Below are 12918 nucleotides of genomic sequence, written 5' to 3' on the forward strand. Positions count from 1 at the left end.
TGTGCAAGACAATGGGGATGCTGATAAATTTCTCCTTTTTCATGAATGCTCAGTGATAAGTGAGACTTCATGATAGTGGGGAATAGTGGCTTTTTCCATCATCACTAGAGTTTTGTGATCTGTTAAGTCATCAGAACTCAAGTGCCTTGATCAGTTCTATTCCAAACCTTGTATAAGGTTGGTTTTTCTCTTGGCCTTCAAGGAAAAAAGAATGAAGTGGAGAAAGAGGAACTAATGGAGAGGAGAAGGATAAAAAAATTTAAAAGACAATTATATCTTCAACGAAAAGAGTGATACTGTTTACTCAACGGGACATCACAGCCCCCAGACTTGGCCGTGGGGCGGGGCTGGGGGGCTATATCTGCACTAGATATCGTTCTGTAGGAGCCAAAGGTTTAAGAATTTTCACATATTTCAGCATCTTAAAAGTGGAAGGAACCCAAGCTATCCTTAGAGCAGGCTATCACTCCAGCCCATACTCCCAGGCTCTGTGTTCTTGATCTTCTTTAAACAATGGGAGAAAAATCGGATGAAAGGAAGGATTTGTATTTTTAAAGGCCTTCCTAATATATTTTTCTCAGTTGTGGATAAAAATAAAAGGGAAAGAATACATGTATTGTTGAAAAAGTCTAGAGAAGGGAAAAATCCCTGCAGAAGCACAAGTAAAAGATATTGCCACCATGGGTTTCATTTGTTAGTCAGAACATATCAGGAGCCCTTGGCAATAGGTCAGAGTCTCTGAGGTTCATGATTTAAAAGAATATCCTTAGCCTTGAATTTTACTGGCTCCTTTCAGGAGGGAGCAGGATAAAATTCTCTAAAGCCAGAAAGTTGAACAGCTTTCCCCAACATTAGAATGTAGGTGCCATATTTTCTCCTGAACTCTCACACCTGACTATGTATCTGTAGAGTAACCTCTTCCCTTGTTAGCTATGAGCTCCTACACATAAACACTTTTGGCGACTCCTCTGTTAGTAATTCACTCAAATGATTTCAGTAGATACATTTTCTGAGCAAATGAGCCAGATGGACAATTCATTAGTCTCCTTGTTTAAATCTTAGGGAGACAAGCAATATGGTGGAATGGAGGCAACATTCCTATGTGCCAATGTAATATTCATCATAACACACATACAAAAAAAAGTACAATGATGTGTTAGGATGTGATTGTTTTTAGATTTCATCCAATTCCATCACTTCTGCTCTGGGGTTTTAAAGAACCCAAGTCGATTAATTTCTAGGCATCATTCTGAAGAATGCTAGCCACTTGATCCTTGTCAGGAAGAGCATGGATGGTACCCATTATTGAAAGGTCATCTGTATTTGTACTAATACAGAGAATGCCAGTTTAGAAATGAGCCTGATTGCATGGTTCATTTTGTTCTCCTTTGTAGAGCCAGGCTGCGGCCCACTACAAAGGCACTAAACATGCCAAGAAGCTCAAAGCACTGGAAGCCATGAAAAATAAACAGAAATCTGTACCTGCCAAGGACAGCGCAAAGACTACCTTCACCTCCATCACTACCAATGCCATCAATACCAGCTCTGACAAAACAGGTTATGAGATAATCTTTGTTGTCGTCATTGTTATCGTTTTGGGGGTTTTGTTGTCACATCACCCTCCTCTGTTGGGTTATGTTCTTGCCATGCCAACGTCCCTCTGGAGCCGTTTTTCTGTCCAGTGGTGCATTCTGCTCCCCTCTCCTTTTCTTTTCAGCACCCATGAGAGGTTCAGACAATTCCCAGGTACATTGTGAATTTTCCATATTTGAGAGAGATCTTGATTCTTGAGCGATTCAGTGCTTGTAAATGATTTGAATCCAGGTCTCCTGTGATATTACGAAAAGTTTAGCATTCTGTGGGACCCAGGATCTGGTGTGCAGTTTGGGGGCAGCACCTAACTCTTTACAATGACTGATATATAAGTTGATTTCATGATAAACTCTCTCCCATGCTTTCCATCAACATTTTATAAAGGAACCTTCAACAAAGCCCTCATTGGGAACAACCTTTGTCACATAAATTTTGCTCACGGCATTGTTTAAAGTAACTATGCTATGATTCTTAACTTCTTATGGCTGCATAGCCTGTACTCCACACATACAGGTAAGTGTTATTGAAGCCAGTTACTCTTCTTAACAGAGTCTTTGAGTTGAACCAATGGGCTTTGAATTGCCACTTGGGACAATTCTTGCAAATAAAAGCCTTATGAGCATCAGGTGAACCCAGTAGGATTTCCATAAACAGATATTTTAAACATCGTGACACTATCTGAAAGTTTAGGGGGGAAGCATACACACACACACACACACACACACACACACACACACACATTTATGGAGAGATTATTGGAGTAGAAGCTTAAGGGCCAGCTTTGGAGTTAGGAAGAACGAGGGCCAAGATCAGTCTCTGACACAAACTGGCTGGATGACCCTGAACCAGCCACTCAAATGGCCCAGATAATTCTCTAAGACTGTAAATTAAAAAGGAGTTGCCAGTCAGTATTGGCTCCCCACATTGAAAAATCACAGGCCTATATGAGAAGAAAATGATCAGGAACAGTAAATAATTTTAATCAAATTACTGATTGTAGAAGCCATTAGGCTTTTTGCATAAAATACTGGCTTAAAGTTTTCTATACACAATGGGGAAGATGCTGGCTTTGGATCTCCTCATTCACAATGGCCAAGGGCTCTTCCTTATACTCCAGGGTTTTTTAGTTACCCTGAATTCATCCCAGCCCGTAATACTGAGGCATACTTAAGTTACAATTTATAAGGATTGGTATCAAAGGGTTAAGATATTTGCCACTTTGTAGATAGACTGACAGCTTTCTGTGGAAGGATTAGGTGGCCGTGACTATTTGGGATCAGCAGAATTTTTGCTGGAATGCAAGTCGGTGTCATCACTCCCTACATGCATGCATATACACACAATATCCTGTCCTTGAATCTATCCTTTGGCCAACACATAACACATAGACTACAAGGAGGTCAGGGGATCTCTTTAGGCCTCAACATTATCATCTGAGGGATGATGGATAGGATTAGACGAGGTCTATCCTTTCAAAAATCTTAGACAAAAGTTTTGTCCTCCCTGCTAGACCAAGGAGGAAAATAAGGGTCCCTCTGCAGCTTGGAAAAAAAAGATCAAACAAAAACAAACAAAAAAAACAATTTAGTGTTCTCTGCCATTTAGGAAATAAATGGGCACAGCGAGCAAGATTGATGTTGAGCTATCTATTTTTTAAAGTTCGAAGAAGATGATTTTTACAAAAACAGAAGACTAAATATGTATGGAGAGATTTTAGTTAGTTTTGGGAACTCATTGGTAGCTCAGGTACCCAGATCTTGTCCTAGCTTCTAAGGTATAACACTTCTGATTTTGTTGTCCCCACTCTCAAGAGAGCCCTCTGGAGCTGGAGGTCAGAGATGCCCTTGCCCACCCTGGGTTCTGAGGGTAAAACTAAAATATTCTTTGGACAAGAACCTGAGAAAGTAAGGATCTTGACTATGGATACCTAGTGAATTGTGGCCTCAAACTTCGTTATCTAAAGGAATAGGGTAGGAGCTACCCACCATTGAGCTGAAAGGAGTTACAAGAGCTAAAACAGACTTAACATTTCATAGGATTTAGTTAGAGATCATTTTACAAATGAGGAAACTGAAGCTTAGGTTGTCATTTGTTCAAGGGCTGCATTCAAACTTGGGTTGGCTTGATCCAAATGTAATGTTCTTCCTACTTTTAGTATGTTCCTCATTTGGAGGAATAGGGAGCAGATAGCCAATCTGAGGTTTTTCTCAAGATTCCTAGATAATGTAGACAGAGTCAGATGCTGGGATAGGACTAGGTATCCTGGGAGTTGGTTCTCCCAGTTTGCAGATATGAAAAGATTTGGGATTTGAAACAAGATCAATGCTGGGTTCTAAGGTTAGTGGTTGTCTTATGGCAGGCCGGACTGTTTGCAATGAAGCTCAGAAAAAAAGTGTAAGACAGAACAGTGGCTGATCCATTCCTCCAACAAAGTAGTAAGCATAGACAAGATGTAGAATTTGAAAAGTAAGAGGAAGGCTCTCCTATCCTACAGAAGTATCTTCATCCTTGGCTCCCTTACATACCTGTGTCCACATTGTCCCTGTCACCTGAGGTTCCTGTGGGTTGATTAGCATCATTTTTTAAAATATCAATTCTTATGAATGAGTCAAGCAGGGGCCATCTGCCATTCCTATCTAGATGTAATTTATTTTAATCCGATTTCTTTCCTCCTAACTGTAAAGATCAGCTGGATTGAGGGTATGTACATTTTGAGGGGAAAGGATAAGGAGAATTCTCATGAAGTATTTTAGGGCAGAGGAGTCAACAAGCAAAACTCCTAAATGCTGCCAGGAACCGCATTAAGATGTAATTTGGACATGTCTAACAAAATTGAAAACAAAATTATAATACAAGATAGATAATGTTAATGTATTATTTTCTAAGTCATTATGCAGCCAAACAGGACATTTCTATTTGAGTTTGACAATACTGCTTTAGGGGTTTAGGGAAGGAAAGCTGCTCAAGGGGTTTGCTTCATAGATTGGGAACTGCAAGGAATTTCAAAAGTCATCTGGCCTAATGACCCCTTTTTGATGAAGAAGCTGCTTATTGCTTAGTGTACAGGGTGTTCCGAAAGTCTGGCCACATAAGCAAAAATGCATATTTTCAAGAAATAAAATTAATGATATTTCAACAACATTTTATTTAATTGGAATATTAACAAATAACATCTTCAATATGATTTCCATCATTTGTGATCCAAAGGTTGATGCGCTTTGCAAGATTCACATGAACTCGATGCAATAACTCCACATTGCTGTCAATTGCCTATGTGTCCAGACTTTAGAAACACCCTGTAGTTTTCTTTTCAGACTTTGGGAGATGGTGGAGGATATAAGGGCCTGCTGTGCTGCGGTGCATCAGGTCACAAAGATTCAGACACAACTGAAGGACTGAACAACGACAGTGTTTTGCTTTTGTGCAGTCATCTGTGTCCTTTGTGTAGGGGCGTGCTAAACCTATGATTTTATTCGTATAGGAAACTTCCTCTCTCAGCAAAGATTAACCCCTCCTTTGCTATTGATAGACTCAGAGACTGACCTGGGCCACTGGTAGATGACTTTCCTGTGATCACAATGCTAGTCTGTGCCAGAAGTTCTTATTTGAACCCAGGTCTTCTCGGAACAGAGGCTCACTCTTTATCCACCATGCCATATTGCCTTATATGGATTTTGGTGTTTTCTATCTTGGATTCTGAGCTCCAGCATGGCAAGGCCTAGACCTAATTAATTCACAATGACCCAAAAAGAGTCTGAAGGGTGTCAAAACTAACCAAGTCCTTAAGAGAAAATCTCATTCAATACCTTAATTTTATCTAAGAATAAGTGGAAAGTAAAGTAACATATCCAAGGCCATGTAGCAAAGGAGGAGAAGAACAGAGAAAAGTAGTCAAATTTCATTATTATCAGTCCAGTCTTCCAGCTTCTAGGTACTTGCTACCTGCTTCAAGTTAAAACTGATTGAGAAAAAGAAGTAAATGGATGGTAATACAGAAGAAAGAAACTCATTTTATTTACTATGAAATAATAGGAAAATTAGATGTAGATAATGAGAGATTATTTTTTAATAAAGAAGCAGGAACTTTAGAAAAATATAATTGTAAGTAAGGAAATGAAATAAATCTATCATAGATTGAAACTGAAAAAAATTATAATGCCTAGATGGAAAAAGTGCTGTATTCCCTGAGCCCAGTTTGACTTCCTTATTGTGTGTTTCTGTGATCAGATCATCTTATATTTTTTTAAACACTGTTATGAATTCTTGTCACATTGCTCGTCACATCAGCCTCATGTTCCTCTCTTGACAAAACACCATCCCATCCTAGAATGGCAAATATGGAGAAATGTGGGTGAATAATCTTCTTTAAATCTGGAGGATGGATGATCTCACCCCCTCATTCAGAAAAAGACCCTCCCCTCTCTCCCTTTCACCTGTGAACTTATCCCACTTGAGAACCTACTGCAAATATTGAAGAATAAAAGAAGGCATGCAAGAAGATGTCACTGATCTATTAAAACTTAGGCATTTTCTTGGCTCAATTTTAGGATAACTTTCTAACATACACATACAAATATATATATATACATATATATATACATATACACACACACACACGTATGTATATATACACATACGTGTGTGTGTATGTGTGTGTAGTGATCATGACCTGGGTGGTTGAGAAGTGGGGCTAGACATTCTACCCTTCTACCCATGGGAATGAAGACTAGCAAAGATGAAATGATGACTTTACAGATGGTAAAATTTAGTGTTGGTGTCAATGTTGACATGTACGAGGTATTTTTCTTGGCACATGCTTTTCACTGAATCACTGAATTGGAAGGCTGGGGGGGGGTCATCTAGTACAATTTATTCACCTCTTCTGACTGCTTTGGATTTTGTAGGTTGCTAGGTTGCCTGAAGTCATTTTTGATATGATAGCACTATATTTAAATATATATGTTCATTACTCATTATAAATACCTCAATATTCTTCCAAATTCTAGCCTAGTTGTTGAAATGTCCCTTGTATCCAAAGGTTTGCTGCCTTTTTCTTTATGAAAATTATTAAACACTGCTGCTATCCTAGGGCAGCTAGGTGGCAGCATGGATAGAGTGCCAGGCCTGGAGTCAGGAAGACCTTAGTTCAAATCCAGCTTCAGACACAGCCTAGTTGTGTGACCCTGGGAAAGTCATTTAACCCTGTTTGCCTCAGTTTCCTCATCTTTTCCAAATAAACCCCAAATGGAGTCAAAAAGAGTCAGGCATGACTGAACAACAACTGTCATCCTAAAGATGCAAACACCTGAATAATTCAATTTCCAAATCCAGATGTTCTCAACATCGTATGATGGAGTGAAATAGGAGTGGATTTGGGGTCAAAACACTCAAGTTATACCACTTGTTATATGTGTGACCAGTTGTGGCATATATTTCCTCATCTGTAAAATCAGACAGTTGGAGTGTAAGACCTTGAAAATCTTCTCTGACTCTAATAATGTTAAAATATAACAAATCTGAATCTAAGTTTTATTTCTCAAGTTCTCTAGAAACCTCATTTCTTGCCTGCCCCAAAAGTTAGCTGTATGATGATGAGTAGAAGTACTCACTGGATACTTTAAGAACAGAGAAGCCCCCAGCAGGTGCACACAGACAATATTCATTTAATCTTAGTGGAACCCTATTTTCAATGTAGAAATGAAAAAGTAACCCAGGGTGGGGTAGAGAACTCAAAGGGAAACAGCAGGATTTTACTCGACTCCTAGGCCATGTCTGATACAGGTTTTAATTCGTTGGCAGAGGATGATAAGAGACCAAATGAACTTTTGAGTAAACCTTCCAAAGTCTTACTTTGCAACTTGGGATCTTGGAAGACTATAAGTCATTGTAAATATTAGGTAGAGATGGGGATGGAGATGAGGAGTAAAAAGGCTGCTAATTCCATGTGAAAACATTCTACAATGCTGAAATCACAATTCCTTTGTATATTTCTAAAAAGAATGTATCCATATTCTCCTTTAGTCAGTGTATTTCTTAATCATTCTTGCATATCTCTGCAAATCATGAAGATGACAGAAAACCTGGTGTGACCTGAGATATTTTTTTGATGATAGGGCTCTAGAATTCAAGAAGATAGAGACGATGCTTTTTACTTTTACTTTTGACAGTTTCCCCACAATTATACGTAGAGAAAATTTTTAGCATTCACTTTAATGAAATTTTGAGTTCTAAATTTCTCTCCCTTATCTCTCCCCTCTCCTCTTCCTAAAAGAGTAAGCAATTTGATATAGGTAATGTATGTACAATCCTGTAAAACATCTTTCGATATTAGTCATAGTTGTAAAAGAAGAAACAGACTAAAAAAACATGAAAAATAGAAAAAGTGAAAATGGTTATGTTTTGATCTGCATTAAGAGTCCATCAATTCATCCTCTGGATGTGACTGCTGATTAGAGCGAAGTAATTCATAGTTGATCAACACATGATGTTGCGCTTACTGCGTACAAGGTTCTTGTGATTTTTGCCCATTTCGCTTTGAATCGGTTCATGTGGGAAGTGCTATGATTTTGAAGGCATTTAAGGAGTGGTTCTCAAATATCTGAATTGGTGGGTGATACAAAGTACGTGGAAGAAAATTTAAAACTCGATTACCAGAAAAGAAAAATATGGCCCAGAAAACAGCAATAGCTATCTATATGCCTGCCTTCCCAACAATATAACACTTTTATTAAAATAATCTATATCTCCTCCATGCCATCCTTTATAAAGTTATGAGAATGAATCAGACATGATTTCGCAGCAGACCATGTCTTTATAGTTATCACTTCCTGAAAGATGTAGGGAATACCGAATTCCACTAAGCTTATTTTTTGTTGACTATTGCATTTGTTTGTTTGTTTTATTCTGTAGAGCAAAACACTTTCTTAAAGGTTCTCCTCCAAGACTGTCTCTCTTTTTTTATGTCGAAGTCATTTAAGAGTCTTTGAGAAATGTAGCAATAGAGAAGTTTGTTCAACTCTCTGTTAATTAAAATCAAACAAGACATAAAAGATGTTTTTGATATCCCTGTTTTACAGCTGAGAAAACCAAGGAAGATGAAGGTTAAGTGACTTGCCTTCAGCCACATAGTAAATATCTGAGGCCAAATTTGAACTTGGATTTTCCTGACTTTGGACCCAGTGCTTTATCCACTGTGTCATCCAATTGCCTTGGGCAAAAACAAACCACAAACTAAACAAAAACACAGAGGGGATAGAAAGGGAATTTCCATTCGCACATATGTATGGGAGAAGAAGGGAAGACAGGAGGGAGGCAAAGAGCCACTTTTTACTTCCTGCATTTAATTTCCAATTCATAAAAGCATTTTCTAAATGCCTGTATAGGTCAGGGTAATGGTCTTTCCAGTATGGTGTGCTTACCTGCCAATGGCACCAAGTAATGCATGGAAAGACACTATTGTGCTCCTTAACATCAATTCCAAATCTGAATGATAAACCCAGAACACACCCATCTTCTCACAGTAACTTGTTGCAAATCTTCCTTCCAGCCATATTTCTAAGCCCCATAAAATTATTTCTATTACCCATCTGAGCCTCCTCATAGGCTAATAAGTTCTATAAGTCTAATGTTTTCTGTAGAAACGTTTTATTTATAATTATCCTCTTTCAAGTTTTCAAGTGTGCTCACTGATGAAGTATTCTGGGACTTTGTGAATGCCTCTCTTCCCCTGTCTACCACTTTTTATGATTTTTATAAACTTGGATCACATACTTTCTCACTCATCATGTTTCCAGGATGAAAAGTATTGCTTTTTTTCTTCTTCTTCTCATATTCCACTTCCTATTCTTTCTTAAAAATGACCCATCTCATAGCAGTTGTGCTCCCAGCTGTAGATAGCTGGAGGGAACATTTTAGATGAGCAAACCCTTCTAGGCTCTGCCTCACTCACCCCAAGGTCAGAGAGAGGATGCCTCCTTACCTGAATCAGGTTATATAAGGAGAGATTTGCAGCTGGCCAGGACCTCAGAGGTCCTTTGGTCTAACCCCCTCATTTTACAGAAGGAGAAACTGAGGCCTAGAGAGGGAATTGACTTACTCAAGGTAGCACAACTACCAAGTGACATAGCTGAATTTCAACCTCAGGACTTGTGGCTCCAGATTAAGTGTTCTTTCCACCATTATCATGCTGTACCTATGTGGGCAAGAGGCATTGTTGGAGCACGTGTGGGAAAGGGAGCTTTGTTAAGTACAATGTTGTGTCCTTACTCACGTGACTCCTGTCCCAGCATTATCTCAAGTCCCGGGTCTTCTGGCCACTTGAAGAGCTTCATCAGGTGGGAGAGAAGAGGGTGATTTAGGGCAACAGCAGATCCTGAATTTACGATGCTTGGTCATTTTATTTTCCCCTTACATCATTTCCCCTCCCCCAACCTCCTAAATGTGCCTAGGCCACTTTAATTTCTGAGAAGGGAAGTTTAGATAGAATAGCATGAAGGCCAGAGTCACTGGATTTAAGAGCGCATAGAGGGGAGCAAAGGGTGAGATGGAATCCAACAGGAAGGGTAGGAAGGGGCCAGTCTGTAAAGAGCTCTACAAGGCAGTCGAGGGTTTTATATTAGATCCTGGAGGTAATGGGAGCCTCTGGAGCCTAGCTAGCTGATGGTTTATGGGGTATGTTACAGAGTAATTCTTTGGAGGCAATGGTTAGACTATGTGGCTGCTGAGGTTCCTTCCCCTCTGCAGCTCTGTGATTCTATATTTGAACCATTCTAGGGTACATATCTGATCTTTAGCCCATATAAGTTAGTGGAAAACCAAGTGGGCAAAGATTCAAAAGCACAAAAAAAAGATAGTTATTGCTACTTTTCAGTGATAAATGGCTGTGTTCTTACTCATCTTACTTAGTTTCTATCACTTTAGCCTCAACAGTAAGCCATGGAAAAGATATCAGAAATGCCATCCTGATTCAGATCAGTCTTCTCTCTGGGACAGTATTTAGCCTGACAGGAGTTCTTCCAAAGACTGTCTTTGTACGTGCAGTCACTATTTTCAAGTTAGTAAAATTCTCCACAACTGTAACAGTGGGTAACTCAACCAGCTGACTTGACAAGCAAATTTTCCAGGGACCCAGCTGTCTAGGGGATCACCTTAACAACCATTCTGTACCTGTATGATGGGGTTCATCAATCTTCTTCAGTCTGACAGCAGATGATGCACCAGAGTATGCCAGGCAGAGTTTCCTATGAGATTCAGGGTGGCAGTGTCACTTGGCCTACTGAGATAGAATATCATCAGTTTATTTCTTTTCACTTACCCTGTGTAACTCCTTAGACTTCTATATTCAGAAATAAGAATGTGTTATATGGGATGAGAGAGTTATAGGGAGTAATGGAAAATCTTGACTCTTCTGGTTAAAGGTGTCCTCTGAAGACTTCAGGCAGCCTGACTAGTAAGGCTAGATTTTCAAAGTAGAAGGTCATACTATGATATGTACAGTATGAGTTCATAGTATCACACACATGTCTATTATTTAGATATAAATATCTTTTTCCCTTTCCCCTTCTCCTCTCTCTCCTCTCTCTGTGTTTCTTCTATCTCTCTGTGTGTGTCTGTTTCTCTCTCCCTCTCTCTCCCTCCTCTCCCTCCCTCTCCCTCCCTCTCCCTCCCTCTCCCTCCCTCTCCCTCCCTCTCCCTCCCTCTCCCTCCCTCTCCCTCCCTCTCTCTCCCTCCCTTCCCCCCCTCTCTCTCCTTCCCTTCCCCCCCTCTCTCTCCTTCCCTTCCCCCCCTCTCTCTCCTTCCCTTCCCCCCTCTCTCTCCTTCCCTTCCCTCCCTCTCCCTCCCTCTCTCTCCCTCCCTCTCTCTCCCCCCCGCCTCTCTTTCTCAGGCACACACAGACACAGACACACACACACACACACACACACACACACACACACACACAGACACACATCTGGGTTGCACCTATTTGATTTTATCACATGCCCAGACACTTACAAAGTTCTCAAAGGAATAGACCTGAATCCACAAATGTAGGACATATTGTTTGCATTTCATTCTCTGTTATTTGCCCAAACAAATGTGCAACATAAATTATGTAAATAATTAGCTGGAATTTATATAGCCATGTATACATTGTATGATTTGTCCCTTTCAATGACACTCAGCAATATACTCTATATTAATTGTTATCAAAACTTATGAGGAAACTGAGACCCCAGGAAGTTACAAAATTGGCCCAAGATTTAACTGTTTGTGTTAGAGACCAGATTTGAACCTAGGTCTCTACCGACTCCAAGTCCAGTGCATTTTCATCTATACCTCACTGTGCTGTATCCACCAAATTTGGAGAAGGAGGCCAACTATATGGTTGGGACTGAGGACTATCAAGAGATGTGACTGACCAGCCCCCTGGGACTTCTTTTTAATATGAATCAAGTATAAGTTCTGTCATCTACTTTCCTTTCCCTTGCCACCAAATGGATTGGCATTTGCTTTTTATGCTGTTTGTCTCAGGTACCAAAAGTGCCATTTATGGCTCTGGTATTTTTAATGAAATCTTTTGAATGTGACGTTGTATAATTTTCAATCACATAGTGAAAACAAGGAAGAGAAGTCAAATGTCCTGATTCAAGTAACTTGTCCCTACCTGACTCCATGCCCCATTTAGGAAGAGGTGAATTGAGTGTCTCCAGGAAAAGTAAAGAGTATGCTATCAGTGAGCATCAGCTCCTTAACCACATTTCCATCCAGCATTATTCACTTAACGAACTGTGCTACCAGTTAACCATTAAACAAGATATCATTGCAAGCTTGCCAATTAAACTGAAAGAAGTTCTCTGCTGTCGTGAAATATTCTGTTGGTTACAGCATGAAATCAAGTGAAAGACAGAAGAGAAATTAAGCAATGCTTGTGATTACAATAAACTGACAAAAAGAAAGAAATCTACCTCTCTATGACTCAAGTGCAAATGCACAGAAAATCCATGTTCTTATTCGTGTCTAATATGTTTAGATTGATAAAAAATAGTTCTTACCCCAGCCTCCCCATTTACTCTGCGTATGTGTGTATAGTTAAATGTCAATCTCTTAAACTATAATAGATATCAAGATTAAAAAGTAAAAATTCTCAGGCTATTGTCTAAATGTTTCTAAATATCCAGATGTCTTGGTGATATGATTTAGATAGAGCTAGAAATAAGATGAGTGTATCAGAGATAATGGTAAAAGTGCCAGGAAAGGGTAGATGTCAGAAAGTTTATAGCTCTCAGAGAACGATAATAGACATGTATGGAACTTTACAATCTGTAACGCACTTTGCTCTCCCGA

At 39.5% G+C, this 12918-nt stretch overlaps 1 protein-coding gene across 1 annotated transcript in view; it reads left to right on the forward strand.

The window, feature by feature from the left end:
- ZNF385D (zinc finger protein 385D) overlaps positions 1 to 12918 on the forward strand; it is a 284531-nt gene that overhangs the window by 184905 nt on the left and 86708 nt on the right. The window contains exon 7 of the mRNA XM_036760487.1: positions 1395 to 1557. Within this exon, the coding sequence (XP_036616382.1) occupies positions 1395 to 1557 (163 nt within the window). The remainder of the gene's footprint in view (positions 1 to 1394; positions 1558 to 12918) is intronic.

The sequence above is a fragment of the Trichosurus vulpecula genome, chromosome 5, assembly GCF_011100635.1.
Source record: "Trichosurus vulpecula isolate mTriVul1 chromosome 5, mTriVul1.pri, whole genome shotgun sequence".
Lineage (NCBI taxonomy): Eukaryota > Metazoa > Chordata > Mammalia > Diprotodontia > Phalangeridae > Trichosurus > Trichosurus vulpecula.